The sequence below is a fragment of the Schistocerca nitens genome, chromosome 5 (genome assembly GCF_023898315.1).
Source record: "Schistocerca nitens isolate TAMUIC-IGC-003100 chromosome 5, iqSchNite1.1, whole genome shotgun sequence".
In the NCBI taxonomy this organism is placed as follows: Eukaryota; Metazoa; Arthropoda; class Insecta; order Orthoptera; family Acrididae; genus Schistocerca; species Schistocerca nitens.
In genome coordinates, this window is record NC_064618.1 from 636,034,359 (window position 1) to 636,061,559 (window position 27,201).

A 27,201-nucleotide genomic window follows, 5' to 3' on the forward strand; every position below is an offset into this window, starting at 1 on the left:
CCAAGGCATATCCCCTGCAAGAACTACTGCAGGAAGACACCAAATTTTTCTGGAAGAGGTGCAAGAAAGATCTTTCCATGTTCTTAATGAGGCACTAACATTTTCTCCAGTCCTAGCTTAACAAGAATGTGGAGACAGAGTTTCACACCGACACTAGTAGGTACGGGATTGGTACATTTCTAGTAAAAATTCGGGAAGATGCTGAAAAGGTAATAGCTTTTGATTCCACAATACTAGTCAAATGTGAGATGAACTACTATACAAACAAGAATGAATGCCTTGCCACTGTTTGGGCCAACAAGTTCCAACCATATTTATTTCGCAAACCACCACTTTCTATGCTGGCTAACTAGCCTGAAGGATCTGTTGAGTTGACTGGCGAGATGAGCACTGAGGCTTCAGAAATACATCACAGTAGTATACAGAAAGAGACGCAAACATGAGGATGCTAGTCAGCTTTCAAGGAATCCTTTGGTGGAACACAGCAGCATAAACAAAGTCTGTCATCAGTGCATTAAATGACACTGCTGCTGAAAAGAGGGAAGATACAGTATTGCTGAAAACCATATAGTACTTGAAGGAACAGGAAATGGCCAAAACTTAATTCCAATTAACATTGTGATCATAATGTGCATATCCTCTAGTGCACTCATACAGACTCTTAAAAAGATCTAGATCCAGGGTGCTGGAGTTGGCTCCAAGGAGACAGTGTGAAACAGTGGGCCACTATTTCTCCTGAAGGGGGAGCAATGCGGAGAGCTAGGCTGCATACCTTGTGGAGTAGTGGTTAGGGTCACTGGCTGGAGTGCTGCATGTCACCAGTTCAAACTACACCACCAGCAAATATTTGTTATTTAGTATTTATCATTTCTAAGAATTCCTCAAAATTTCTTCTGTTTATAACATTTGCATATTCTGGAATAACATGTTTGTATAAATAGCAACAAATCTACCGAGGAGTTCAGTTATCTTCTGGCTATATGTTGGTGTTCATAATAAATATGCTTTCTCTGCTAGGTAGTGCACTTCATGAACAATCTTGTTTTTAGATTGGTAATTGATTGTGGTTACAATGTGACAGGGTACGGTTTTCAGAAATACTTAGCTGACTCACAGTCAAACTAACTAAATCAGTAAGTGTTAGCTCTTGATTGTCCATGGGTTCGTTAAAGACAAAAGGAAATCTGTTCATCACAAAACTGCATTTATACCACAGTTTTTTATTGCCACTGAGTACATGTGTGAATATATAAAAAATAAAAATGAGGGTTTTACATTAAGGAAAAAAGAGGCAGTATTTCATAGAAACTAGATAACATACACCAAGTCTCTCACGAATAAATACTTACATTTTTTGGACAACGATTTTTGCAGGATTGAAGTATACTTCTGGAATCCTCACTGGCGTTGATCCATTCACTGCATCGTACAAAAAGTTGGTTGAGAGCACAGTGGCATCGGAGGCGTATCATTTGTGGGCAAGGTGCACAGGAGCCAGGATGGCATGGCTTTGGACAGATGTGTGAGCAGCCTTCAGGACGGGGTTTTGAGCATCCAGCTTCACACACTTCACATGTCTCCCCAGCCTATTGAATATCATTAAACAAATGAATAACATAGTATGGTTGTCAGAAGTTGTTTCTTACAATTACTTGTGTTTAGTGATACATAATAACAAACATAACAGTATGGAACAAAACAGTTGTCTAAAAAACAGTTGTCTTCTTGCCTCACCCTAACCTATAAGTCCACTAAAAGAGATACAGAACAAATTGTAATATGAATTACAGCAGGGTTCAGCATATTGTTATATGCTGAAAGTTGCACTAGGTGAAAGAACAGCAGGTTGGGCTATAACAAGAAGCATCACTGTCAGTTTCATTTTTTATCCCAGGTCAGGAGGAAAACACTATAAAATCTAAAAATCAATTGTACTTAGTCTTACAGATTGTCAACTTTTACACTCATAAACATTAAGGATGACCAATATTCACCTGCTTGAAGAACTATGCCATTATACAATTTACTTTGTTTGACCCCCACAGGAAACAACTTTTGATAATGATGCGTATGTGGTTTTATCTACCAGTATACATCACAACTTTTTTAAGGAAGACTGAGAACTAAATTGTGCTTCAAATTCAGGCCAATCAGGAACAGCCCCCCCCCCCTTTTTTTTTTTTTTTTACACAGTTGGTTTCATGCAGCATTGGTTTCATTACTTTGAGCAATTGCGTGAAGTACAAAGGTGGATCACATAAAAAAGCCCTTTATAACAACTGTTTTCTCCATCTGAACTAACCCCAAAAGGCCAAACGGTTCGGATGGATTGCCATGTCATCCTCAGCTGATAGGCGTCACTGATGCAATATGACAGAGCATGTGGGCAGCACACTGCTCTCCTGGCTATTGTCTGTTTTTATGACGAGAGCAGCTATTTCTCAATTAAGTAGCTCCTCAATTGGTCTCACAAGAGCTGACTGCACCTTGCTTAGCAACATTGCTCAGCAGACCCTGACAGTCACCCAACCAACTGCTAGCCAGGCCCGACAGCACTTAACTTTGGTGATCTAACGGGAACCAGTATTACCATTGCAGCAAGGTCATTGGCCTAACAACTGTTTTAGTTAAAAACAATTCTAATTTCTGTTTTGTTATCTTTGTACATGATAAGCCATCTCACTGATACTCTTACTCATCAACCAATTTACGACGACATTTTCAAATAAAGTGTGAGGGCATGGCTGAAGTCAATTGCACATGAACCATTGCACCTCTGTTTTGGCCACGAAGAGCTTTCCATCAATAACTTCCCCGAACAGCCCAATAGTGCATAAGTCACATAGTGAGGCAATTGAATTACAGGACTGATGTTCCTCTACCAGCGGATAACTGCTTCTCGGATTTTTTCACCAAAAAAAGAAAATATGTAACCTTCCTTCTTATACCTTGTGAGAAGCATGTTGGAAAAGCAACTCATGCAGATTTGTGCTCTTCCTACAGCAACTTCGAAGCCCAACAAGCTGACACTTTTCAGAATACCAACTCATTCCTAGTGACAGCTGAATGCTTCCATAATTGACTTGAGGTTTCCAAGAGATTTCAAACACAACCAAGTGCCAATCATTTCTGATACTTTCACATAGAATTTTGACATTTTGAACAGTGCTGTTGATTTTTTTTTAAGGCGCAAAACAATTGAGGTCTTAAGTCTCCATGTCATAACCTTTGAACACCAATAAGTAAGACAAGTTTAAAGTGACTGTATGTTAAGCCCAATCAATGGAAGGAAAAAGAGCTAAAAACAATGACTACTCCATATTGCTACAATGGATAAAAAGTAAAATGCAATTGACAGACCGCACGTCATTCTCTAAATTGGACGATAACATACACTGGAACGTAGCGATTAAAAATAGGCCGTTGGGTCAGGAAATGGCAGAGTGTCAAAGGTTGATGACAATGAGCATAAAATAGTGGGGGATTACTGTGTTAACGAATGGTGATGGCTATAACGACAGTGCCTCGTGACAAGAGGATGAGAGGGGGTCAGCCAAGCCATTGGGAGAGGTTTAATTCCCTGGAGCTTGTTCCCATGAAGAGAATACCAGGGTTGATGCCAAAATGACACCATCTGCAGACATACAGCAACACGATCATCTGAAGGAGTGGAAGAGCTAGCAGGATGAGGTAGGAGAACTGCAGCCTTGGCAGCAGCATCAGCAGCCTCATTTCCCATCAGACTGACATGACCAGTAACCCACATGAACATCACAGTGGCTCCCTCGACAGCGAGCAAGTGGAAGCTTTCTTGGGCCCATTGCACTAAGGGAGAGACTGTGTAGAGCACAGAGAGGCTCTGAAGGGCAATGAGAGAATCAGAGCATTTGACAAAATTACAAAGCCTGTGTCACTGAATGCACTGGGTGGCCTTATAGAGGATGAGGAGTTCTGCTGAGAAAAATTGTGAAGTGTTTTGGAAGTCCATACCAAAAATGGCTGATGCCAAAGACAAAGGCACACCCGACACCACAGTTGGTCTTTGCTAAGTTGCATGTGAAGGTCAAGAAACTTATAGTGACAGATCGAATCCTAACTAGTGTTCTTGGGAAATGAAAGAAGTCCAAGATGAACACCAGCTGCCGCATGAAGCCAAAGTGCTGAAGGATTTACACCCATTGGGAATGTGGCAGGCAGCGTGAAGTTAAGCTGCCAGAGGAGAAGCCAAAAGTGAATTCCAAGAGGTAACAGAGAAGAAGGGTGTCACTCATACTGGTGGTCAAGGGAGTCATCTAAAAAGAGGGCATATGATGGGAGGCCAGGCATGGAAGATAAAGGGCATGCATACCTGCTGAGGATGACGTCGTGCCAGTATGGCAGTGGTAGTTTGGCAACTTCTGCATAGAGACCCTCAACCAGGCTAGTGTATAAGGCACCAGTGGTCAAACGTACTCCATGATGGTGGATAGTGCTAAGATGGCATAAGCTGGATGGAAATGCAGAAGAATAAATGAAACACTAATAGACCAGTTTCAAACGAACAAGGGATCATAGAAACAGAGGAGGTGGTTTGATCTGCTCCCCAGGAAGTAACGCTTAGGACATGCAGTGGTGCTGATGCAGGGTTGATGCAAGTGGAGCCCCCCCCCCCCCCCCCCAAATATCTCCTCATTATATCTTGAACTCTTTACAGCTAAGCTCCATGTGGAGCCAGGAACTGTTACTTTTTCAGAACTGTGCACGTAAATAGCTATGAATTTTGTTCACGAAATGATGTGTTGTGCAACCCCTCCTCAAGGGAGCACAGTAGCTCACACATCACACGTCTAGTGGGTGTGCAATTTAATGACGCTCATTTATATTTGATCCACCTTATCAATATGCACAACAACGGCCAATGGCAACTCCTAAAGATAATCAGGGACCACCATCACTCTACAAGGTATACTGCTTTAAACAGAATTTTACCCTTGCAAGTTACAGAGAAGTAAAGGGTGAGCACAAAGACATTTGTAAGGTCAGCCCGTGTTTGCCCTGTTTCTGTTCTTTCAATTACACATTCTTGTACTTGAAACAATGAAAACTTCAGGTTGTAATACCAACAATATAAGGAAAAAGATAAGATTGCTACCCACTGTAAAGATTACATGTTTTGCTGCAGACAGGTACAATACACAAGTAGTTTTGGCCAAAGCTTTCTTCAGAAAAGGAAATACATATACATTCATTCACACAAGCAAGCACACTGAGCACACCTGACCGCCATCTCTGGCAGCTTGGACCGGAGATGCTGGAGATGGTGGTCATGTGTGAGAGGTATGCTTACTTGTGCAAGTGTGTGATTTTGTGTGTGTGTGTGTGTGTGTGTGTGTGTGTGTGTGTGTGCGTGTGTATGTGCTTCTTCAGAGGAGGATTTGGCCAGAAGCTAAATGTGTAACCGTCTCTTCGTTGTGCCTGTCTGCAACTCAACATGTCTTCTTTACAGTGAGTTGTAACCCATGTTTTCCCTGATATTGCTGACATTCTTGCACTCCACTAAACAATATTCTGCATTAGCTATTCTGGCTGTATTTAGTCATTTTGCAGAGCTCAGGTGATCTATTCCACAGTTTCACATGGAGGAATAGTATTGGAACATTTATAGGGGGCAGTTGTGTTAAAGTTATGATAAGAATATCCTTGTAAACTTTTTAACAGTAATTTCATTGTAATGTATATAAGTCCCATATAATTGCCCATTATCAATGTAATTGCAAAATAATAATTGATCAACAACAGGCCTATAAAAATAGCATAGACACAAAGATTCACAATAAAATGAAATGAGAACATGAATCATTTTAAAGGGAGTACTAGATTACAACAATTAATAAATAGATTTAGATGTGTGTCTAAATCTTTATTTATCACAGTATTAACATGGGGATTGATTACCTCTGTCTCAGATTTTGCGCCTACAACTTCATGACATGGTAGCGTACATGTATGATTGCCACAAGCCAAGTGACGGCCACATGGACGTTGACATGAAGATGGCTTGGCTAGATAACATGGCCAGTCACTTGTTTCATGACCACCAAGACAAGTTACAGGCATCGGCACCTGTAGGAAAAAAGCATTTTTGACGTATATGATGCATGCCCTAATTTTTTTAATAAGGCTTAAATAACAACAATATGAGTTCCATTGGGATTTTCCATTGTTTAGCAAATGGAGGGAAATGGCTTCTTCATACATATATAAACAAAGATGCTGTAACTTACCAAACGAGAAAGCATTGGTATATTGATAGACACAACAAAAAACACACAAACAAATTTTAAGCTAAGCGAAAGCTTAAATTTTGTGTGAAGCTTTCGCAACCAACGGTTGCTTCGTCAGGAAAGAGGGAAGGAGAGGGAAAGACGAAAGGATGTGGGTTTTAAGAAAGAGGGTAAGGAGTCATTCCAATCCCGGGAGCGGAAAGACTTACCTTAGGGGGGAAAAAAGGGCAGGTATACACTCACACACATATCCATCCGCACATACACAGAAACAAGCAGACATTTGTAAAAGCAAAGAGTTTGGGGAGCAATGTCAGTCGAGGCAGAAGTACAGAGGCAAAGATGTTGTTGAATGACAGGTGAGGTATGAGCGGCGGCAACTCGAAATTAGTGGAGGTTGAGGCCTGGTGGGTAATGAGAAGAGAGGATATACTGGAGGGCAAGTTCCCATCTCCGGAGTTCTGACAGGTTGGTGTTAGTGGGAAGTACCCGGACGGTGTAACACTGTGCCAAGATGTGCTGGCCGTGCACCAAGGCATGTTTAGCCACAGGGTGATCCTTATTACCAACAAACACTGTCTGCCTGTGTCCATTCATGCGAATGGACAGTTTGTTGCTGGTCATTCCCACATACAAAGCTTCACAGTGTAGGCACGTCAGTTGGTAAATCACGTGGGTGCTTTCACACGTGGCTCTGCCTTTGATCGTGTACACCTTCCGGGTTACAGGACTGGAGTAGGTGGTGGTGGGAGGGTGCATGGGACAGGTTTTACACCGGGGGCGGTTACAAGGGTAGGAGCCAGAGGGTAGGGAAGGTGGTTTGGGGATTTCATAGGGATGAACCAAGAGGTTACGAAGGTTAGGTGGACGGCGGAAAGACACTCTTGGTGGAGTGGGGAGGATTTCATGAAGGATGGATCTCATTTCAGGGCAGGCTTTGAGGAAGTCGTATCCCTGCTGGTGAGCCACATTCAGAGTCTGATCCAGTCCCGGAAAGTATCCTGTCACAAGTGGGGCACTTTTAGGGTTCTTCTGTGGGAGGTTCTGGGTTTGAGGGGATGAGGAAGTGGCTCTGGTAATTTGCTTCTGTACCAGGTCGGGAGGGTAGTTGCGGGATGCGAAAGCTGTTTTCAGGTTGTTCGTGTAATGATTCAGGGATTCCGGACTGGAGCAGATTCATTTGCCGCGAAGACCTAGGCTGTAGGGAAGGGACCATTTGATGTGGAATGGGTGGCAGCTGTCATAATGGAGGTACTGTTGCTTGTTGGTGGGTTTGATGTGGACGGACGTGTGAAGCTGGCCATTGGACAGGTGGAGGTCAACTTCAAGGAAAGTGGCATGGGATTTGGAGTAGGACCAGGTGAATCTGATGGAACCAAAGGAGTTGAGGTTGGAGAGGAAATTCTGGAGTTCTTCTTCACTGTGAGTCCAGATCATGAATATGTCATCAATAAATCTGTACCAAACTGTGGGTTGGCAGGCCTGGGTAACCAAGAAGGCTTCCTCTAAGCGACCCATAAATAGGTTGGCGTACAAGGGGGCCATCCTGGTACCCATGGCTGTTCCCTTTAATTGTTGGTATGTCTGGCCTTCGAAAGTGAAGAAGTTGTGGGTCAGGATGAAGCTGGCTAAGGTAATGAGGAAAGAGGTTTTAGGTAGGGTGGCGGGTGATCGGCGTGAAAGGAAGTGCTCCATCGCAGCGAGGCCCTGGACATGTGGAATATTTGTGTATAAGAAAGTGGCATCAATGGTTACAAGGATGGTTTCCGGGGGTAACAGATTTGGTAAGGATTCCAGGTGTTCGAGAAAGTGTTTGGTGTCTTTGATGAAGGATGGGAGACTGCATGTAATGGGTTGAAGGTGTTGATCTACGTAGGCAGAGATACGTTCTGTGGGGGCTTATATAAACTGAAAGAGAGGAAACTTAGAACTATGGAATGATCAAAATTGAGGTAAATATGTGCTATAGAAACATGACACTATATAGTTCTGGACAGTATACAAATAATGAAAGGAGTAAAGGTAGACAACCATTCACCACATAATTCAGGGTTTGAGTGGTGGACAGGAACATAAAAGACTAAAATTGTCACTAAACTTTTCGACAGTGTCTTTCCACACACATTCACATTACACTCTACCACTTGACTACATTGTTACAGTATTACAGCCCGACTGGCTTAAATGCCGGAGCAATGTGCTTAATAAGATATTTCCGTTTTGTTCAGTTAGCTCTGCGGAAGTACTATGCCTGAAAGCTTAGTAATAATTTCACTCTTATTTATGTGCCTGTCAAACATTCAGTGCCTCAATGATATGGTAAGTAGTTAGTTACCTCCACTACTCCTATTACTACTATAAAACTAAAATTTTATGAACTAAAACTAGCCCTGTCCAGCAGACATTCATTACATTCACTGATGTCCACAGGATATTTTCCACACAAACTGTTGGCATACAACATAGAGAAAAAACAACAGAAATGATGTGATTTCTAAGGTTTTCTTGGTGTGACAAGATTGAGGGTATGTTTTTATGGTTTCTAGCTGAGTTGAGGATTCTGTTTTGATGACTGACCTCATCATCTTTCTCAGGTCCTCTGAGCAGTGCTCAATACCTGGACTCAAAGCAGACTGCTGTGAGACAATGTTTGTGTCACACCCAAATTTATAATCAAGGTCAATTAGACTGATATTATTCTAAGTTTCAACATGTCAACTATGTATCCAATAAGGGATCTCATCATACAGCAACATCAATGCTGGTGTACTCCAAGGTCAGAGCTGGAGTCAGTTTCCTACATTCTTTTCACAGCTGACATATCAGTCATGGGCTGCATTCTGCTGGTACTGTGGCAGGCCTCATTAAGCTTGTGTGCTTAGATGAGACATACCATTTGGATGGAGCAGAAGTAATTGGATGGTGCACAAACATCTGTTAAATTAGTCAATTCCAAGATATGACAAATCACATAACCAACCAAACTCTGAAGTGCACCTACCATTCAACACCAACAAAAGCAATGCCATTATCATCAGCCTTTCGGATAATACAGCCAACCTACAAACCATACACATTCACGGTAATACAGGGCAATGGAGCACAATTGTGCATTCCCTTGGCATCACACTGAATACTCAGGTTAATGTGAAGCCAGTATGTACTAGAACTGCAAGGGAAGGCATCTGTTCCTTCCAAATGCTGCTACCTGCCACAGAACTCACATCAATATCACTGGAAAACTTTGACACCATCCTGTACAGGTTACTGCTCTGTCTAGTCCTGGAGAACAGCATGGTAAAGCAGAGGAATTCAGAGGGATTCCACAACCAGAATCATGCACCTGCCAGTGGTAATTCCCAGGGTGTAACTACAGCACATCACAAGTGTTCCTCTCCTAGAGAGATTTTTGGGAGACAGCATAGTCCTTTTACAAGAGAGCATGTCAGCTCAGAGCTTCATATCCAGGCACATGGACAAAAATCTGCAATGGTAGCAATGGAAGGTCTTTTGAACAGATAACCAACACCTAAAGAATGTGCAATTAAAAGAATTACAATTACAGATAATAGACAAGAAATTATAAGCACAAACCAGGCAGCATAATCAAAATGGAAGATAAAACTGGAAGGCTGTGGACATCAGCACATTCAGGTCATACTGAACATGACCCTAAAAGGATTCCACTGCTTGGCAGTGCCTCTTACACCTTGGGTTTTCTTTAAGAGAAACACACACACACACACACACACACACACACACACACACACACACACACATCCCCTTGTAGTACACTCCTGGAAATTGAAATAAGAACACCGTGAATTCATTGTCCCAGGAAGAGGAAACTTTATTGACACATTCCTGGGGTCAGATACATCACATGATCACACTGACAGAACCACAGGCACATAGACACAGGCAACAGAGCATGCACAATGTCGGCACTAGTACAGTGTATATCCACCTTTCGCAGCAATGCAGGCTGCTATTCTCCCATGGAGACGATCGTAGAGATGCTGGATGTAGTCCTGTGGAACGGCTTGCCATGCCATTTCCACCTGGTGCCTCAGTTGGACCAGCGTTCGTGCTGGACGTGCAGACCGCGTGAGACGACGCTTCATCCAGTCCCAAACATGCTCAATGGGGGACAGATCCGGAGATCTTGCTGGCCAGGGTAGTTGACTTACACCTTCTAGAGCACGTTGGGTGGCACGGGATACATGCGGACGTGCATTGTCCTGTTGGAACAGCAAGTTCCCTTGCCGGTCTAGGAATGGTAGAACGATGGGTTCGATGACGGTTTGGATGTACCGTGCACTATTCAGTGTCCCCTCGACGATCACCAGTGGTGTGCGGCCAGTGTAGGAGATCGCTCCCCACACCATGATGCCGGGTGTTGGCCCTGTGTGCCTCGGTCGTATGCAGTCCTGATTGTGGCGCTCACCTGCACGGCGCCAAACACGCATACGACCATCATTGGCACCAAGGCAGAAGCGACTCTCATCGCTGAAGACGACACGTCTCCATTCGTCCCTCCATTCACGCCTGTCGCGACACCACTGGAGGCGGGCTGCACGATGTTGGGGCGTGAGCGGAAGACGGCCTAACGGTGTGCGGGACCGTAGCCCAGCTTCATGGAGACGGTTGCGAATGGTCCTCGCCGATACCCCAGGAGCAACAGTGTCCCTAATTTGCTGGGAAGTGGCGGTGCGGTCCCCTACGGCACTGCGTAGGATCCTAGGGTCTTGGCGTGCATCCGTGCGTCGCTGCGGTCCGGTCCCAGGTCGACGGGCACGTGCACCTTCCGCCGACCACTGGCGACAACATCGATGTACTGTGGAGACCTCACGCCCCACGTGTTGAGCAATTCGGCGGTACGTCCACCCGGCCTCCCGCATGCCCACTATACGCCCTCACTCCAAGTCCGTCAACTGCACATACGGTTCACGTCCACGCTGTCGCGGCATGCTACCAGTGTTAAAGACTGCGATGGAGCTCCGTATGCCACGGCAAACTGGCTGACACTGACGGCGGCGGTGCACAAATGCTGCGCAGCTAGCGCCATTCGACGGCCAACACCGTGGTTCCTGGTGTGTCCGCTGTGCCGTGCGTGTGATCATTGCTTGTACAGCCCTCTCGCAGTGTCCGGAGCAAGTATGGTGGGTCTGACACACCGGTGTCAATGTGTTCTTTTTTCCATTTCCAGGAGTGTATTTTGGCTCTGACTGATGAGATGATTGGAAATCTCTTGATAATTTCAGTGCCAGATCCCAATGCTTGTTTAAATTGATCTCTATTTGTCTGCCCATAAAATTTTCAAACATGCTTATTTTGATGGCCTCCTTAATTCTACCTTCCCAGAGACTGGAGAGCATGCATGACTATGTCTTATTGTACTTCATTTTGTGATTATATTCCAAGGAGAGCACTTCCATTGGTGATTTCCTTGGTTGTTTCAGTTAGATGCATTGGTGCTTGGACCTCTCCTCGACTGTTTATTTATTTATTTGTTGTATTTTTTTTGCATGTCTTTTGCAAACGTCATAGCATTTTTTTTACAAGTTTAGTACAGTCATATATACATATGTGATTACATACACAGGATACAAATGTACCATTGTACCGAATAAGCCACAATATTGGGTGTTACATCGTACCTATTACAAATGTTCAGATTTTACACAAATACATATATAATAGGGAAACATTCCACGTGGTAAAAATATATTTAAAAACAAAGATGATGTGACTTACCATATGAAAGCGCTGGCAGGTCGATAGAAACACAAACAAACACATACATACACACAAAATTCTAGCTTTCGCAACCAACGGTTGCTTCTTCAGGAAAGAGGGAAGGAGAGGGAAAGACGAAAGGATGTGGGTTTTAAAGGAGAGGGTAAGGAGTCATTCCAATCCCGGGAGCGGAAAGACTTACCTTAGGGGGAAAAAAGGACGGGTATACACTCGCACACACACACACACATATCCATCCACACATATACAGACACAAGCAGACATATTAAAAGGCAAAGAGTTTGGGCAGAGATGTCAGTCGAGGCTGAAGTGCAGAGGCAAAGATGTTGTTGTATGACAGGTGAAGTATGAGTGGCGGCAACTTGAAATTAGCGGAGATTGAGGCCTGGTGGATAACGGGAAGAGAGGATATATTGAACAGCAAGTTCCCATCTCCGGAGTTCAGATAAGTTGGTGTTAGTGGGAAGTATCCAGATAACCCGGACGCTGTAACACTGTGCCAAGATGTGCTGGCCGTGCACCAAGGCAAGTTTAGCCACAGGGTGATCCTTATTACCAACAAACACTGTCTGCCTGTGTCCATTCATGCGAATGGACAGTTCGTTGCTGGTCATTCCCACATACAAAGCTTCACAGTGTAGGCACGTCAGTTGGTAAATCACGTGGGTGCTTTCACACGTGGCTCTGCCTTTGATCGTGTACACCTTCCGGGTTACAGGACTGGAGTAGGTGGTGGTGGGAGGGTGCATGGGACAGGTTTTACACCGGGGGCGGTTACAAGGGTAGGAGCCAGAGGGTAGGGAAGAAGGTTTGGGGATTTCATAGGGATGAACTAAGAGGTTACGAAGGTTAGGTGGACGGTGGGAAGACACTCTTGGTGGAGTGGGGAGGATTTCATGAAGGATGGATCTCATTTCAGGGCAGGATTTGAGGAAGTCGTATCCCTGCTGGTGAGCCACATTCAGAGTCTGATCCAGTCCCGGAAAGTATCCTGTCACAAGTGGGGCACTTTTGTGGTTATTCTGTGGGAGCTTCTGGGTTTGAGAGGATGAGAAAGTGGCTTTGGTTATTTGCTTTTGTACCAGGTCGGGAGGGTAGTTGCGGGATGCGAAAGCTGTTGTCAGGTTGTTGGTGTAATGGTTCAGGGATTCCGGACTGGAGCAGATTCGTTTGCCACGAAGACCCAGGCTGTAGGGAAGGGACCGTTTGCTATGGAATGGGTGGCAGCTGTCATAATGGAGGTACTGTTGCTTGTTGGTGGGTTTGATGTGGACGGACGTGTGAAGCTGGCCATTGGACAGGTGGAGGTCAACGTCAAGGAAAGTGGCATGGGATTTGGAGTAGGACCAGGTGAATCTGATGGAACCAAAGGAGTTGAGGTTGGAGAGGAAATTCTGGAGTTCTTCTTCACTGTGAGTCCAGATCATGAAGATGTCATCAATAAATCTGTACCAAACTTTGGGGTGGCAGGCCTGGGTAACCAAGAAGGCTTCCTCTAAGCGACCCATGAATAGGTTGGTGTACAAGGGGGCCATCCTGGTACCCATGGCTGTTCCCTTTAATTGTTGGTATGTCTGGCCTTCAAAAGTGAAGAAATTGTGGGTCAGGATGAAGCTGGCTGAGGTAATGAGGAAAGAGGTTTTAGGTAGGGTGGCAGGTGATCGGCGTGAAAGGAAGTGCTCCATCGCAGCGAGGCCCTGGACGTGTGGGATATTTGTGTATAAGGAAGTGGCATCAATGGTTACAAGGATGGTTTCCGGGGTAACAGATTGGGTAAGGATTCCAGGCGTTTGAGAAAGTGTTTGGTGTCTTTGATGAAGGATGGGAGACTGCATGTAATGGGTTGAAGGTGTTGATCTACGTAGGCAGAGATACGTTCTGTGGGGGCTTGGTAACCAGCTACAATGGGGCGGCCGGGATGATTGGGTTTGTGAATTTTAGGAAGAAGGTAGAAGGTAGGGGTGCGGGGTGTCGGTGGGGTTAGGAGGTTGATGGAGTCGGGTGAAAGGTTTTGTAGGGGGCCTAAGGTTCTGAGGATTCCTTGAAGCTCCGCCTGGACATCAGGAATGGGATTACCTTGGCAAACTTTGTATGTGGTGTTGTCTGAAAGCTGACGCAGTCCCTCAGCCACATACTCCCGACGATCAAGTTCCACGGTCGTGGAACCCTTGTCCGCCGGAAGAATGACGATGGATCGGTCAGCCTTCAGATCACAGATAGCCTGGGCTTCAGCAGTGGGGATGTTGGGAGTAGGATTAAGGTTTTTTAAGAAGGATTAATCCTACTCCCAACATCACCACTGCTGAAGCCCAGGTTATCCATGATCTGAAGGCTGACCGATCCATCGTCATTCTTCCGGCGGACAAGGGTTCCACGACCGTGGTACTTGATCGTCGGGAGTATGTGGCTGAGGGACTGTGTCAGCTTTCAGACAACACCACGTACAAAGTGTGCCAAGGTAATCGCATTCCTGATGTCCAGGCGGAGCTTCAAGGAATCCTCAGAACCTTAGGCCCCCTGCAAAACCTTTCACCTGACTCCATCAACCTCCTAACCCCACCGACACCCCGCACCCCTACCTTCTACCTTCTTCCTAAAATTCACAAACCCAATCATCCCGGCCGCCCCATTGTAGCTGGTTAGCTGGTTACCAAGCCCCCACAGAACGTATCTTCGCCTACGTAGATCAACACCTTCAACCCATTACGTGCAGTCTCCCATCCTTCATCAAAGACACCAAACACTTTCTCAAACGCCTGGAATCCTTACCCAATCTGTTACCCCCGGAAACCATCCTTGTAACCATTGATGCCACTTCCTTATACACAAATATCCCGCACGTCCAGGGCGTCGCTGCGATGGAGCACTTCCTTTCACGCCGATCACCTGCCACCCTACCTAAAACCTCTTTCCTCATTACCTTAGCCAGCTTCATCCTGACCCACAACTTCTTCACTTTTGAAGGCCAGACATACCAACAATTAAAGGGAACAGCCATGGGTACCAGGATGGCCCCCTCGTACGCCAACCTATTCATGGGTCTCTTAGAGGAAGCCTTCTTGGTTACCCAGGCCTGCCACCCCAAAGTTTGGTACAGATTTATTGATGACATCTTCATGATCTGGACTCACAGTGAAGAAGAACTCCAGAATTTCCTCTCCAACCTCAACTCCTTTGGTTCCATCAGATTCACCTGGTCCTACTCCAAATCCCATGCCACTTTCCTTGAAGTTGACCTCCACCTGTCCAATGGCCAGCTTCACATGTCCGTCCACATCAAACCCACCAACAAGCAACAGTACCTCCATTATGACAGCTGCCACCCATTCCACATCAAATGGTCCCTTCCCTACAGCCTAGGTCTTCGTGGCAAACGAATCTGCTCCAGTCCGGAATCCCTGAACCATTACACCAACAACCTGACAACAGCTTTCGCATCCCGCAACTACCCTCCCGACCTGGTACAGAAGCAAATAACCAGAGCCACTTCCTCATCCTCTCAAACCCAGAAGCTCCCACAGAATAACCACAAAAGTGCCCCACTTGTGACAGGATACTTTCCGGGACTGGATCAGACTCTGAATGTGGCTCTCCAGCAGGGATACGACTTCCTCAAATCCTGCCCTGAAATGAGATCCATCCTTCATGAAATCCTCCCCACTCCACCAAGAGTGTCTTTCCCCCGTCCACCTAACCTTCGTAACCTCTTAGTTCATCCCTATGAAATCCCCAAACCTTCTTCCCTACCCTCTGGCTCCTACCCTTGTAACCGCCCCCGGTGTAAAACCTGTCCCATGCACCCTCCCACCACCACCTACTCCAGTCCTGTAACCCGGAAGGTGTACACGATCAAAGGCAGAGCCACGTGTGAAAGCACCCACGTGATTTACCAACTGACCTGCCAACACTGTGACGCATTCTATGTGGGAATGACCAGCAACAAACTGTCCATTCGCATGAATGGACACAGGCAGACAGTGTTTGTTGGTAATGAGGATCACCCTGTGGCTAAACATGCCTTGGTGCACGGCCAGAACATCTTGGCACAGTGTTACAGCGTCCGGGTTATCTGGATACTTCCCACTAACACCAACCTATCTGAACTCCGGAGATGGGAACTTGCTCTTCAATATATCCTCTCTTCCCGTTATCCACCAGGCCTCAATCTCCGCTAATTTCAAGTTGCCGCCACTCATACCTCACCTGTCATTCAACATCTTTGCCTCTGCACTTCCGCCTCGACTGACATCTCTGCCCAAACTCTTTGCCTTTTAATATGTCTGCTTATGTCTGTATGTGTGTGTGTGTGTGTGTGTGTGTGTGTGTGTGTGTGTACCCGTCCTTTTTTCCCCCTAAGGTAAGTCTTTCCGCTCCCGGGATTGGAATTACTCCTTACCCTCTCCTTTAAAACCCACATCCTTTCGTCTTTCCCTCTCCTTCCCTCTTTCCTGACGAAGCAACCGTTGGTTGCGAAAGTTAGAATTTTGTGTGTATGTATGTGTCTGTTTGTGTTTCTATCGACCTGCCAGCGCTTTCGTATGGTATATATATATATATATATAGTCAATCAAGAAATATTTCAGTTTCACTTTGAATAAGTTCCCTTTGTGGCACCTTATAGAGCTCGGTAATCTGTTGTATCATATTTGACCACTAATGCATGGACTATGGTCTGTTGTTTTCAATTCTGTTCTTTGTCTGTAGTAGCAGTCTTTATTTCTTGTATTATAGGCATGCATATCAGAGCACTTTGTAGCTTTGTTTTGATGTGTCACAAAAAATATAATTAATTTGTAAAGATACAGTGAGTAGACTGTGAGGTATTTATGATGAACAAAGATTTCCCTGCATGAATCTCTATACCCTAATCCATGGATAATTCTGATTGCTCTTTTCTGTAGGGCTAATATTCTGTTCATATGTATGTCGGGAGCACAACCCCATATCTCTATCCCGTAATTAATCTGTGCAGAAATGGTTCCATAATAAATTGTTTTTAATGTCTGATGTGGAACTACTTTTGATAACTGGCTGATTAGATGTAATGAACTGCTGATTTTATTGCATAAAAATTTGATATGGTTTACCCATCTTAGATTTTCATCTGGGTGAATACCTAGAAATCTGCAGCCTTCTGTGTCCACTACTTCAATTCCACCTATGTTACTGATAGAGGTTTGGTGTGAGTTTGTAAGTTTAACGGCAATAACTGAGATTTACTGATATTAACTTTCAAACCTTGATCTTGGAAATGATGGTTTCATTTGGATACAACAGGCCATACTGCCACAGAATGTGAAATACACACAGTTTTGTAGAAGTCCAGATCATCTGTAAAATTACAAGACAGGCTTTCATCATTACTGACAGGCACAAAATACAATGGATGTCATATTTCCATATGAATCAACCAAATTTTCCAGAGCTTGAACTGGCACAGGACAGATAAGTGACCCTTGGAGCTGAACTTGGCTGTATTATACACACACTATAGCTTAGCACTTCCTGACCCTGATGATGAGAGTGGGGAATTAGCAGAAGCCAGCCAGCATTTCCTTGTTTTCAGTCAGTATCGACCTTAGATGGTAAACAATATTAGTTACAACAAAAAATATTCAGCTGGCCAGCATTGGCCTGTTTCCAGTCAGTATCAACCTCAGACAGCAAACAATACTATTTATAGCAAAAATACTTCAGTGTTGAGCATACAAAATCATTCAGGTGGTTGTTACCTCCAGGTATCACATCTGCTTTTGTAGAAAAACAAATGTTGTGTGCACAATCCCTCCCCCTCACAAGCATGCACGTGCGCTTGCTCTCTCTCTCTCTCTCTCTCTCTCTCTCTCTCTCTCTCTCTCTCACACACACACACACACACACAGAGAGAGAGAGAGAGAGAGAGAGAGAAGGGGGGGGGGTTCTTTTTCAGTCACAGTTCACCACCTCTGTGAAGGTTGTCATTTCATGTATAGATGTGCATGAAGTAGGGGTGACAAGTGTTTGCATGTTTACATTTTCCAGAAATGTAATATAACAATGTTTCATGTTCTAGTAAAGTAGGTGTTTATACTTCTTGTGCATAATGCCAGCTAATTGCAAGTTCAAGATATGTATGGTTTTATTTATTGTTTGTAATGTATCTGACATTTTGTATACTATTGTTTGAATAGTGAAAAGACAAAGAAACTAACGAATAAATAAATAAATAAGTGTCAAGTCACAGTGTGCATGTAGCAAATAACTGTCAAACCAAGAATATTACACAGCTAGGTTGAAGTCCAAGCAGGAATACATACAATTTTTTTTAAAGAAGTAATTTTCCTGCATGACGCTGTATTTATTCAAAATAAACCCTTTATTTCAGTTTTGATTAACTAATTTTTCCTCTTTGGGCATTATCAAGCAACATCACACAAAAATTATGCTGTATGCTTTCAGATTGTCATGAGACACAAGCAATGTGGCAAGAATAATATGTACAGTGTCACTAATAAGAATGCAACAACACCCTGCGTAAGCATGGGCACCAAAATTACAGATGTGAAGTTCTGCACCTGGAAATGAAAAGAGAACAACCTGTACAAGTGTTTACTCACTGTAACACCATGCACAATGCATTAAAATAGGGCAGAATGTCTTAAATAAAATCATACTGGTGTGGTCAACATCTTAAAATCAAATGGCAAGAATGTCTACAAACTCAGGAACAGAACCTTGTTATCAACTGTTCCATTATTATTAAGGCCTCTATTACATGCAGTTCTTTTCACACTGCTTTGTGGACCATGATGTGATGAAAGCATATAAAGTAACTTTTTGTGTGATGTCACTTGATAATAAGAGACTTCAAATATTACTCATACAATAAAGTGTATGCATCAATTAAAAAATAGCCTCACTCAAGAAAATTCCTTCATTCAAGAAATTTTATGTGACTGTGGAACCAAACATAAAAAAAGTACACATCAGACAACAGCTTGCTGAAGAAAAGAAATAGGTCAGTATTTCAAATACTGTGCGCAAAAATTATTTGGCTATTAATCTGAAAGAAGTATTTTTTACTTCTGTTTTGGTAAGTCATATTACAAAGGTAAATTTCTTTTGCTGTTTTGCTAAATGAGCTTTCTTAGTTTCCTAGATTTTCAACATGTTTACATACCACGCAGTCTGGACAAGATAGGTCCCTTAGTTCAAAACGCGGCTCTACTTTCTCCCACGGCCCCGCAGGCTTCTTGTCAGTTTCAATCTTAACTAGGACGGCCGAGTGGCAGGGAGCAGGGCAGAGGTGACCACAGGCCTTGTGCTGACGTTCGCATTTCTGCTTGCACGGAGGACAGTCACCGAAGTGGCACTTGTGTGGTGACTGTACTGGATGATGACACAGAGATTCCAACCTACACAGAGATAAATCTGTAATCTCACGCAATAAGTATACTTACATTCTTCGATTATATTCTTACAGACACAACCAACACTCATTTGTACTGGTACATCAGAAAGCCAAGTCTCACAAGTTATAATATGAATAGTGGATTATGTAAGCTTGTAGTTTAGCTTCAACAAACATATCTAAATTTTTGCTTAAATTTCTTAACTTCGTGGCCTCTTTACGATTGTTAATGTTGTATAATGGCAATTATCATTTGATAAGTCAGATCGAACAGAAGGAAAGGGCATTCCACATCCTGTACGAGCACATGCCTGCATTCTGCAGTGTTTGAACTAACATTCAGCTTGAGGACAGCTTTACTTTTGTTAATGACTCAGTTACACATTTATAGAGCCATCCCTGTTTGATGAACTTACTGACTCTGGAAACATAATGTCGCTAATTATTTTAACTATTGGCAAACAATGTAACGGAATACACTCTTGCAGGTTACCTTACTATATGCCTGCCTGCTGTTAATTATAAACACATGTATTTTATTGTACTAAAATCACACTAAGTGACAACCTGCAAGTAAACCCTTACTAAAATATCTGATCAGTCAAGACTTATATTCTTTGGCTTGTTTTGACCAACACATTAGTGTGGTTAGTTTTGTATATTTAGATTTAATGTAGCCTGTATCGTTGAAAGTTTGTTTAAGTGCTGATTACTAGTGCAGTGAGAGAGTTAAGGTGAAAGATATATTTACAAATCTTTAACAAACCTTGCAACTGAAGGCTGAAAAAATTGTTTAATTGTTGAAAGATATATGATGTGTGTAGCATCTGAATAAGGAGTAGATGAAAGCAGACAGTATGGGGCAGTGCCACAAATGTAAGACACACGAATGTGTCCATCTGGAAACAATAAAGCCACACATTAACATGAATCCTAGGAGTAGGTTGTAAAGACAAACTTTTTCTGTGAAGTGTGCCTGGTATACGATAATTTCTGGATGAAAGACACAGCAATGATAGAATTTGTTCCAAGTTGCAGTTTACAGCTGTGTGGACTATAATTTATAGACTAATTTTTTAATACTTCCTCTGAGACACTTCTTTTGTGATGTTTTGAACTTACAACATGGACTGGGTGTAGGTACATTAAACTTTGATAAATATTTCAGTGACCCATGTGCGGGTTTACTGGCACCGAAAATTTGATCAGGTAGGACATTAACTTCAGACTTCTGATTATTAAACCAATTTTGGGACATTACTAATGTGGTTCCATGCATTTGTGTTAAGTCATTGCGTCCACTACTACATATGAAAAAATCAACTGCTCTGTTGAAGATTGGTTCACCATACCTCACCTACAATCAATTTAGCCATACTCTTGCATTTCTACAATTACATCACTATTTAGGTACCTGCAATATCAAATTTCAGGAAAGCATTGTGGCCTTCATTGTCAATCCTTCACAGTCAGCAGCCATGGCTAATTTTATTCGTCATACACTATTCCTCAGATCTCTTGGTTAGCAGCTACACAACTAACTGATTACAGGATGTGAAATAATTTTTACCACAAGCTGGCAAATCACACGATTTGATGTTACTTAAATAAAAGAATATCCTACAAACAGCATTAAACAGTACACATACTAAATGCAACTAGTTAGATCAAATATCATCTAAAACTTCCTGGCAGATTACAACTGTGTGCCCGACCGAGACTCGAACTCGGGACCTTTGCCTTTCGCGGGCAAGTGCTCTACCATCTGAGCTACCGAAGCACGACTCACGCCCGGTACTCACAGCTTTACTTCTGCCAGTATCTCGTCTCCTACCTTCCAAACTTTACAGAAGCTCTTCTGCGAACCTTGCAGAACTGGCACTCCTGAAAGAAAGGATATAGCGGAGACATGGCTTAGCCACAGCCTGGAAGATGTTTCCAGAATGAGATTTTCACTCTGCAGCGGAATGTGCGCTGATATGAAACTTCCTGGCAGATTAAAACTGTGTGCCCGACCGAGACTCGAACTCGGGACCTTTGCCTTTCGCGGGCAAGTGCTCTACCATCTGAGCTACTGAAGCACGACTCACGCCCGGTACTCACAGCTTTACTTCTGCCAGTATCTCGTCTCCTACCTTCCAAACTTTACAGAAGCTCTTCTGCGAACCTTGGGAACTGGCACTCCTGAAAGAAAGGATATAGCGGTGACATGGCTTAGCCACAGCCTGGAAGATGTTTCCAGAATGAGATTTTCACTCTGCAGCGGAGTGTGCGCTGATATGAAACTTCCTGGCAGATTAAAACAGTGTGCCCGACCGAGACTCGAAATCGGGACCTTTGCCTTCTGTAAACTTTGGAAGGTAGGAGACGAGATACTGGCAGAAGTAAAGCTGTGAGTACCGGGCGTGAGTCGTGCTTCGGTAGCTCAGATGGTAGAGCACTTGCCCGTGAAAGGCAAAGGTCCCGAGTTCGAGTCTCGGTCAGGCACACAGTTTTAATCTGCCAGCAAGTTTCACATCAGCGCACACTCCGCTGCAGAGTGAAAATCTCATTCTGGAAACATCTTCCAGGCTGTGGCTAAGCCATGTCTCCACTATATCCTTTCTTTCAGGAGTGCCAGTTCTGCAAGGTTCGCAGAAGAGCTTCTGTAAAGTTTGGAAGGTAGGAGACGAGATACTGGCAGAAGTAAAGCTGTGAGTACCGGGCGTGAGTCGTGCTTCGGTAGCTCAGATGGTAGAGCACTTGCCCGCGAAAGGCAAAGGTCCCGAGTTCGAGTCTCGGTCGGGCACACAGTTTTAATCTGCCAGGAAGTTTCATAGCAGCGCACACTCCGCTGCAGAGTGAAAATCTCATTCTGGAAACATCTTCCAGGCTGTGGCTAAGCCATGTCTCCGCTATATCTTTTCTTTCAGGAGTGCCAGTTCTGCAAGGTTCGCAGAAGAGCTTCTGTAAAGTTTGGAAGGTAGGAGACGAGATACTGGCAGAAGTAATGCTGTGAGTACCGGGCGTGAGTCGTGCTTCGGTAGCTCAGATGGTAGAGCACTTGCCCGCGAAAGGCAAAGGTCCCGAGTTCGAGTCTCGGTCGGGCACACAGTTTTAATCTGCCAGGAAGTTTCATATCAGCGCACACTCCACTGCAGAGTGAAAATCTCATTCTGGAAATATCATCTAGTCCATATCCTCATCCTCAGCACCACTATCAGCCCTTTGGCATCCACCACTCGTCCATATTTTTCCATGCATTACAGTCTTCAGCCATACACACCTATGTTCCTCCTGCATGTTTTCTACTGTAATCATCTACCTTCCATTTAATCATTTTCCTTGATCCATCTAACATTGATCGTTTGGCTAATATGACCAAATCATCTCAGTGTTATTTTCATTACTGTTACTATTACACATTCCATTCCAAGTCTGTTTCCCCATCCATTAATTATCTTTATTCTATACACTTTGTCTTCAGTTTGTTATAGCTTAAAAGTGAAGTTGTCCTCAACCTGCCGAATTGTTTGAACTCCACAGATTTTGTTACACATGATCTTACTGGATGTGGTATGCTTTTGCCTTCCTCCAAATTGTTAACTGACTTTTTAGACAGTTGTAGGGGGGCCTTCAGTTTAATGTGAACCCCAAACAACAGTACAATTTCTCATTTTTTGCCAAAAACAAAGTGTTATGAGAGCGAAGAAGAAGAAGAAGAAGAAGAAGAAGAAGAAAGAAAGGCACTCCAGTAACAGCATGGCAGCTGGGAACTAAACCCCCACCTTTGGATTTGTAGTCTGACATTTATCAACTCAACCATAGAACACAAATATTCCACACATATAGCATGATCTTAAAATGTACCTATAGCAACCCACATTTTTGTCACCAGTTGGTATTAATCACATTTTACAAATAAATTGTGAGATGAGGTATGGAGGCATACTGAAAACAAAATCCTGAGATACAATAAGGTAATACTTATTTGAAAATGAAATCTATTTCACAGTTCTTTTTTTCTTATATAAAATGGTAAACATTAGTTAAAATGCAGTTACTGCCATTATTTCCAAGATAACAGTAACAAGTAAAGAACATAAAGTAACATATTAATTTTTTTTTCAGGCACCTGCATAGTTTGAAGCACCGTGGTGGTTTTGTGTGTTTCTTCCTACCACAAGGGACCGTTATTGTAGTGCTTCCACAACGACATTTTACTTCAGCAGTTAAGGGACAGGGGTAGCACTGCCCCCTGTGACAAATGGATGCACATTTATGGTTCCCACACGTCAGTGTACGTCCACAAGGCTTTTCGCACGGCGGACAGTTACCGTCACAGCACTGCAGAATGAGAAACAATTACATTAAACACATGTTCAACGCATTTGACCTAAAAGACTGAGTTCATATGCACTTTCATATTGGAAGTTTTACAGTAAGGATGAATATAATTTTTCATATTTGATAAAATTTGAGACTGGTAAGTACAAATATTACAATTACTGACAGCTAAAGCTCCAGTAGATCATACACCATACCTTGCGGTTACAAGGATGGCGAAAGCAGTCCTTCACTCTCTTGCATTTTGTGTCACACAGAAATTCCTTTTTACATGGCTGTTCTTTAGTATGCAGTCCACACCGGCAGGATTTAGTAATCACTTCAAGGCACTATAAAAATATTATTACATCAGAAAAATCCTGAAACAGCTCTTATAAAGAAATGTAAATCATCATCTTCCTACACAGCAAACAACATAGGTGAGAGCAAATTTGTGCCAAGCACTCAATCAGATCACCATTTCCCAAATCTCAGATTGAATACCTTCTAGGTCAAAAATTATGTTTTTAATAATGTAGCAATGTAGGTGCAACCTAACCCTAAAACACAAACATGTAAAAAAGTGTATGTAAGGATGAGGTAACTAATTTTTCCAATTTTAGAAATCAGATACTTCACATATCCCACTATTCAACTCGTGTAAATGGAGAAACATACATGTCACTGATGACAGCACTGTCATCTTCATTAATAAGTGAGGGGGAAAGGACTCCTTCCGATTAATTTTTGAGATGCCTTTGAGTCAAACAGGAAATTATGGATCCACTGTACAAAGTTCGCCTGTGGATGTCTTTGAACTGCAAGTTATTGTTCAACTTGGAGAGGGGGAGGGGGAGACAGACTATTTTAGTGAAAATGAGGAAATGATGTTTCTATGTAATGCAACCTCCCAGTAAAAAATACAATTATTTACAGAAAAGGATCTATTCACTCATGATAGACAATTATGTTTCTTGTAGGACAATGTTTGTTTACTGGTGACAGGAAAGAACTAGAGAAAATTTCCCAAAATGCTTTGCATAATGGCAAAGCTTGCTTAAATAATCAACATGATTGTAGCAGCTGTCTGCATGTTTATTTTAGTCACTTTTTTTAAAAAAATCTCAGATTCCAAGATTTTATTGCTTTAGCAATCTCTACCCAAAATTTTTGAAAAATATTTCTTAACATTGAAACCACGCCACAAACTTGACCTGGTGCTTTCCAAAACTGGCATAGCCTTCCCATACCCTGGAGCACGAAAATATTGATTTCAGAGACTGCAAGAGAATATATGCTTATTTAATTTCTGTATTCTATCCATATTAAATTACAAATGATAGAATGCAGTGTGACATAGTACTTTGTTTCCTTTGACACACACACACACACACACACACACACACACACACACACACACACACAAAGAAAGAAAGAAACAGTCATTATGAATGCAGACAAGTTTTCACCAACTTCTTTAAAGCAATAAAAGAAAAATAAAGGCACAAAATATGACCATGTACCATTAACAATTACTTTTCAATTAAATAGAAATCAATGAAATCCAAAACCAAATTAAATTGTTTGCCATGAATTGCTAATGATCTGCAGAATGCAGTTAGTTTAATTTTCTTCATCTCTTCTAAAATGAAGAGTTGAGTCTGCAGCTACAACCCTTGATATTGCTGTTAAAATTATCCTCACACATAACTGAGTGCTGAAATGTTGATCAGCGTTGCTTTGGAAACATTTATTAACCCTCTAGATATTCGTAATATACGGCCAAGTCATATTGTGATGTTGCAAAAAAGCGCTGTAAGTGTAGGTGCAGGTGTAGGATGTTGTTGTTGTTGTGGTCTTCACTCCTGAGACTGGTTTGATGCAGCTCTCCATGCTACTCTATCCTGTGCAAGCTTCTTCATCTCCCAGTACTTACTGCAACCTATGTCCTTATGAATCTGTTTAGTGTATTCATCTCTTGGTCTCCCTCTATGATTTTTACCCTCCACACTGCCCTCCAATGCTAAATTTGTGATATCTTGATGCCTCAGAACATGTCCTACCAACCGGTCCCTTCTTCTTGTCAAGTTGTGCCACAAACTCCTCTTCTCCCCAATTCTATTCAATACCTCCTCATTAGTTATGTGATCTACCCATCTAATCTTCAGCATTCTTCTGTAGCACCAGGTTTAGGATATGTCCTGCTAATATGCTGTCCGAACTGTTACAGACAGCTCACCCATTGGTATACAACTCTCACAATTGCTAAAATGTACCAACATTTCTATATTTTGCTGCGTGAGCTGGAAAACTAAAATCATTCTGTGAGTTTGCTGAGGTACAATACAAAAAAACTTTTAGATCACAGTAAAACTAGATGGTTATTTCTTCCTCCAGCTGCTGAAAGAATTGCTCATGTCTTTCAACCATTAAATTCCTACTCCTGTCCCTTGACAAGTGTCCTATTCCCCTGAAGAATTTTTTCAAAAATCCACTTCTCTTCATCACCTTTCAGTTCCTTTCAACCTAGTTCAGTATTTTTGCTAAAAGTATTCCGTGCACTGAAAATGATAACACTACTATAATTGAAGTTGCTGACAAAATAAATATGTTGCACAATAAATTAACCCTTTAACTGCTCTGGAAGTGTTAACGTGCACGCCTTTGTACCTGTCCCTGTGTGCTCTGAACGTGTTTACGCGCACCACCAGTCGTCCTACCTGGTAGAAGGACCTGGTAGACAGGTACAAAGGGGTGAGCACTAACACATCCAGAGAAGCTAAAGGGTTAAAAGCCAGGAAACCTGAAAGATTTTTGACAGCTGCAGTAAAACAGCAGTATGAGTACAATCAGGACGACACGCATTTCATTTTTCGTACATCTAATCAGAACACCCGAGAACAGGATCATCAGGAGAATAATAGAAAAATTGTGGAATAGTAAGTGCAACATTAAGTGGATTACAGAAATCAAGAAAGATATGGATGAGCTACAGATTACATTGGAAGACCTAAGAAACAAAACTGACAAAATCAGGAAACTCACAGACAAATAAACCAGATTGCAAACAAGGATCAACAAACAGACAATACGAAGGGTGGTTTCCGATGAAGAAAGAAGGACGAGATCCGAGAGAATAAAGAAGTACTGGGCTGGAAGGAAACTGAAAAATTTCTTGTACAAAGTTGGCTAGAGTCGTCCAATGAAGGCCATAAAATGTAAATAAAATAAAATAAAATAAAACAGCAGTTACAAGAATGAGAAACTGAGGCATAGTGACACTTGATCAGTTTAACCATATCATGACAGCTTCCTATGATACTTGCATTTGACATATTAGTGAATGGTGTAAAGCAATTCTGAAACCCCTTCAGCCAATGGAGTGAATCAATCTAAATAAAACAATCAGCTGGATTAGTGTTCAAGAAATGTATCGTTTTGAGACATCTAGTGTCATGAACTTCACTGTAGACGAGAGACAGC

General features: G+C 42.8%; 1 protein-coding gene across 1 annotated transcript in view; it reads right to left on the minus strand.

The window, feature by feature from the left end:
• The window catches only part of LOC126259444 (NF-X1-type zinc finger protein NFXL1), a 111,630-nt gene that overhangs the window by 24,634 nt on the left and 59,795 nt on the right, over positions 1-27,201 (minus strand). The window contains exons 7-11 of the mRNA XM_049956261.1: positions 23,937-24,068; positions 23,528-23,739; positions 19,183-19,417; positions 5,935-6,102; positions 1,350-1,586 (exon numbers count right to left, since the gene is read on the minus strand). Coding sequence (XP_049812218.1) covers positions 1,350-1,586; positions 5,935-6,102; positions 19,183-19,417; positions 23,528-23,739; positions 23,937-24,068 — 984 coding nt within the window. The remainder of the gene's footprint in view (positions 1-1,349; positions 1,587-5,934; positions 6,103-19,182; positions 19,418-23,527; positions 23,740-23,936; positions 24,069-27,201) is intronic.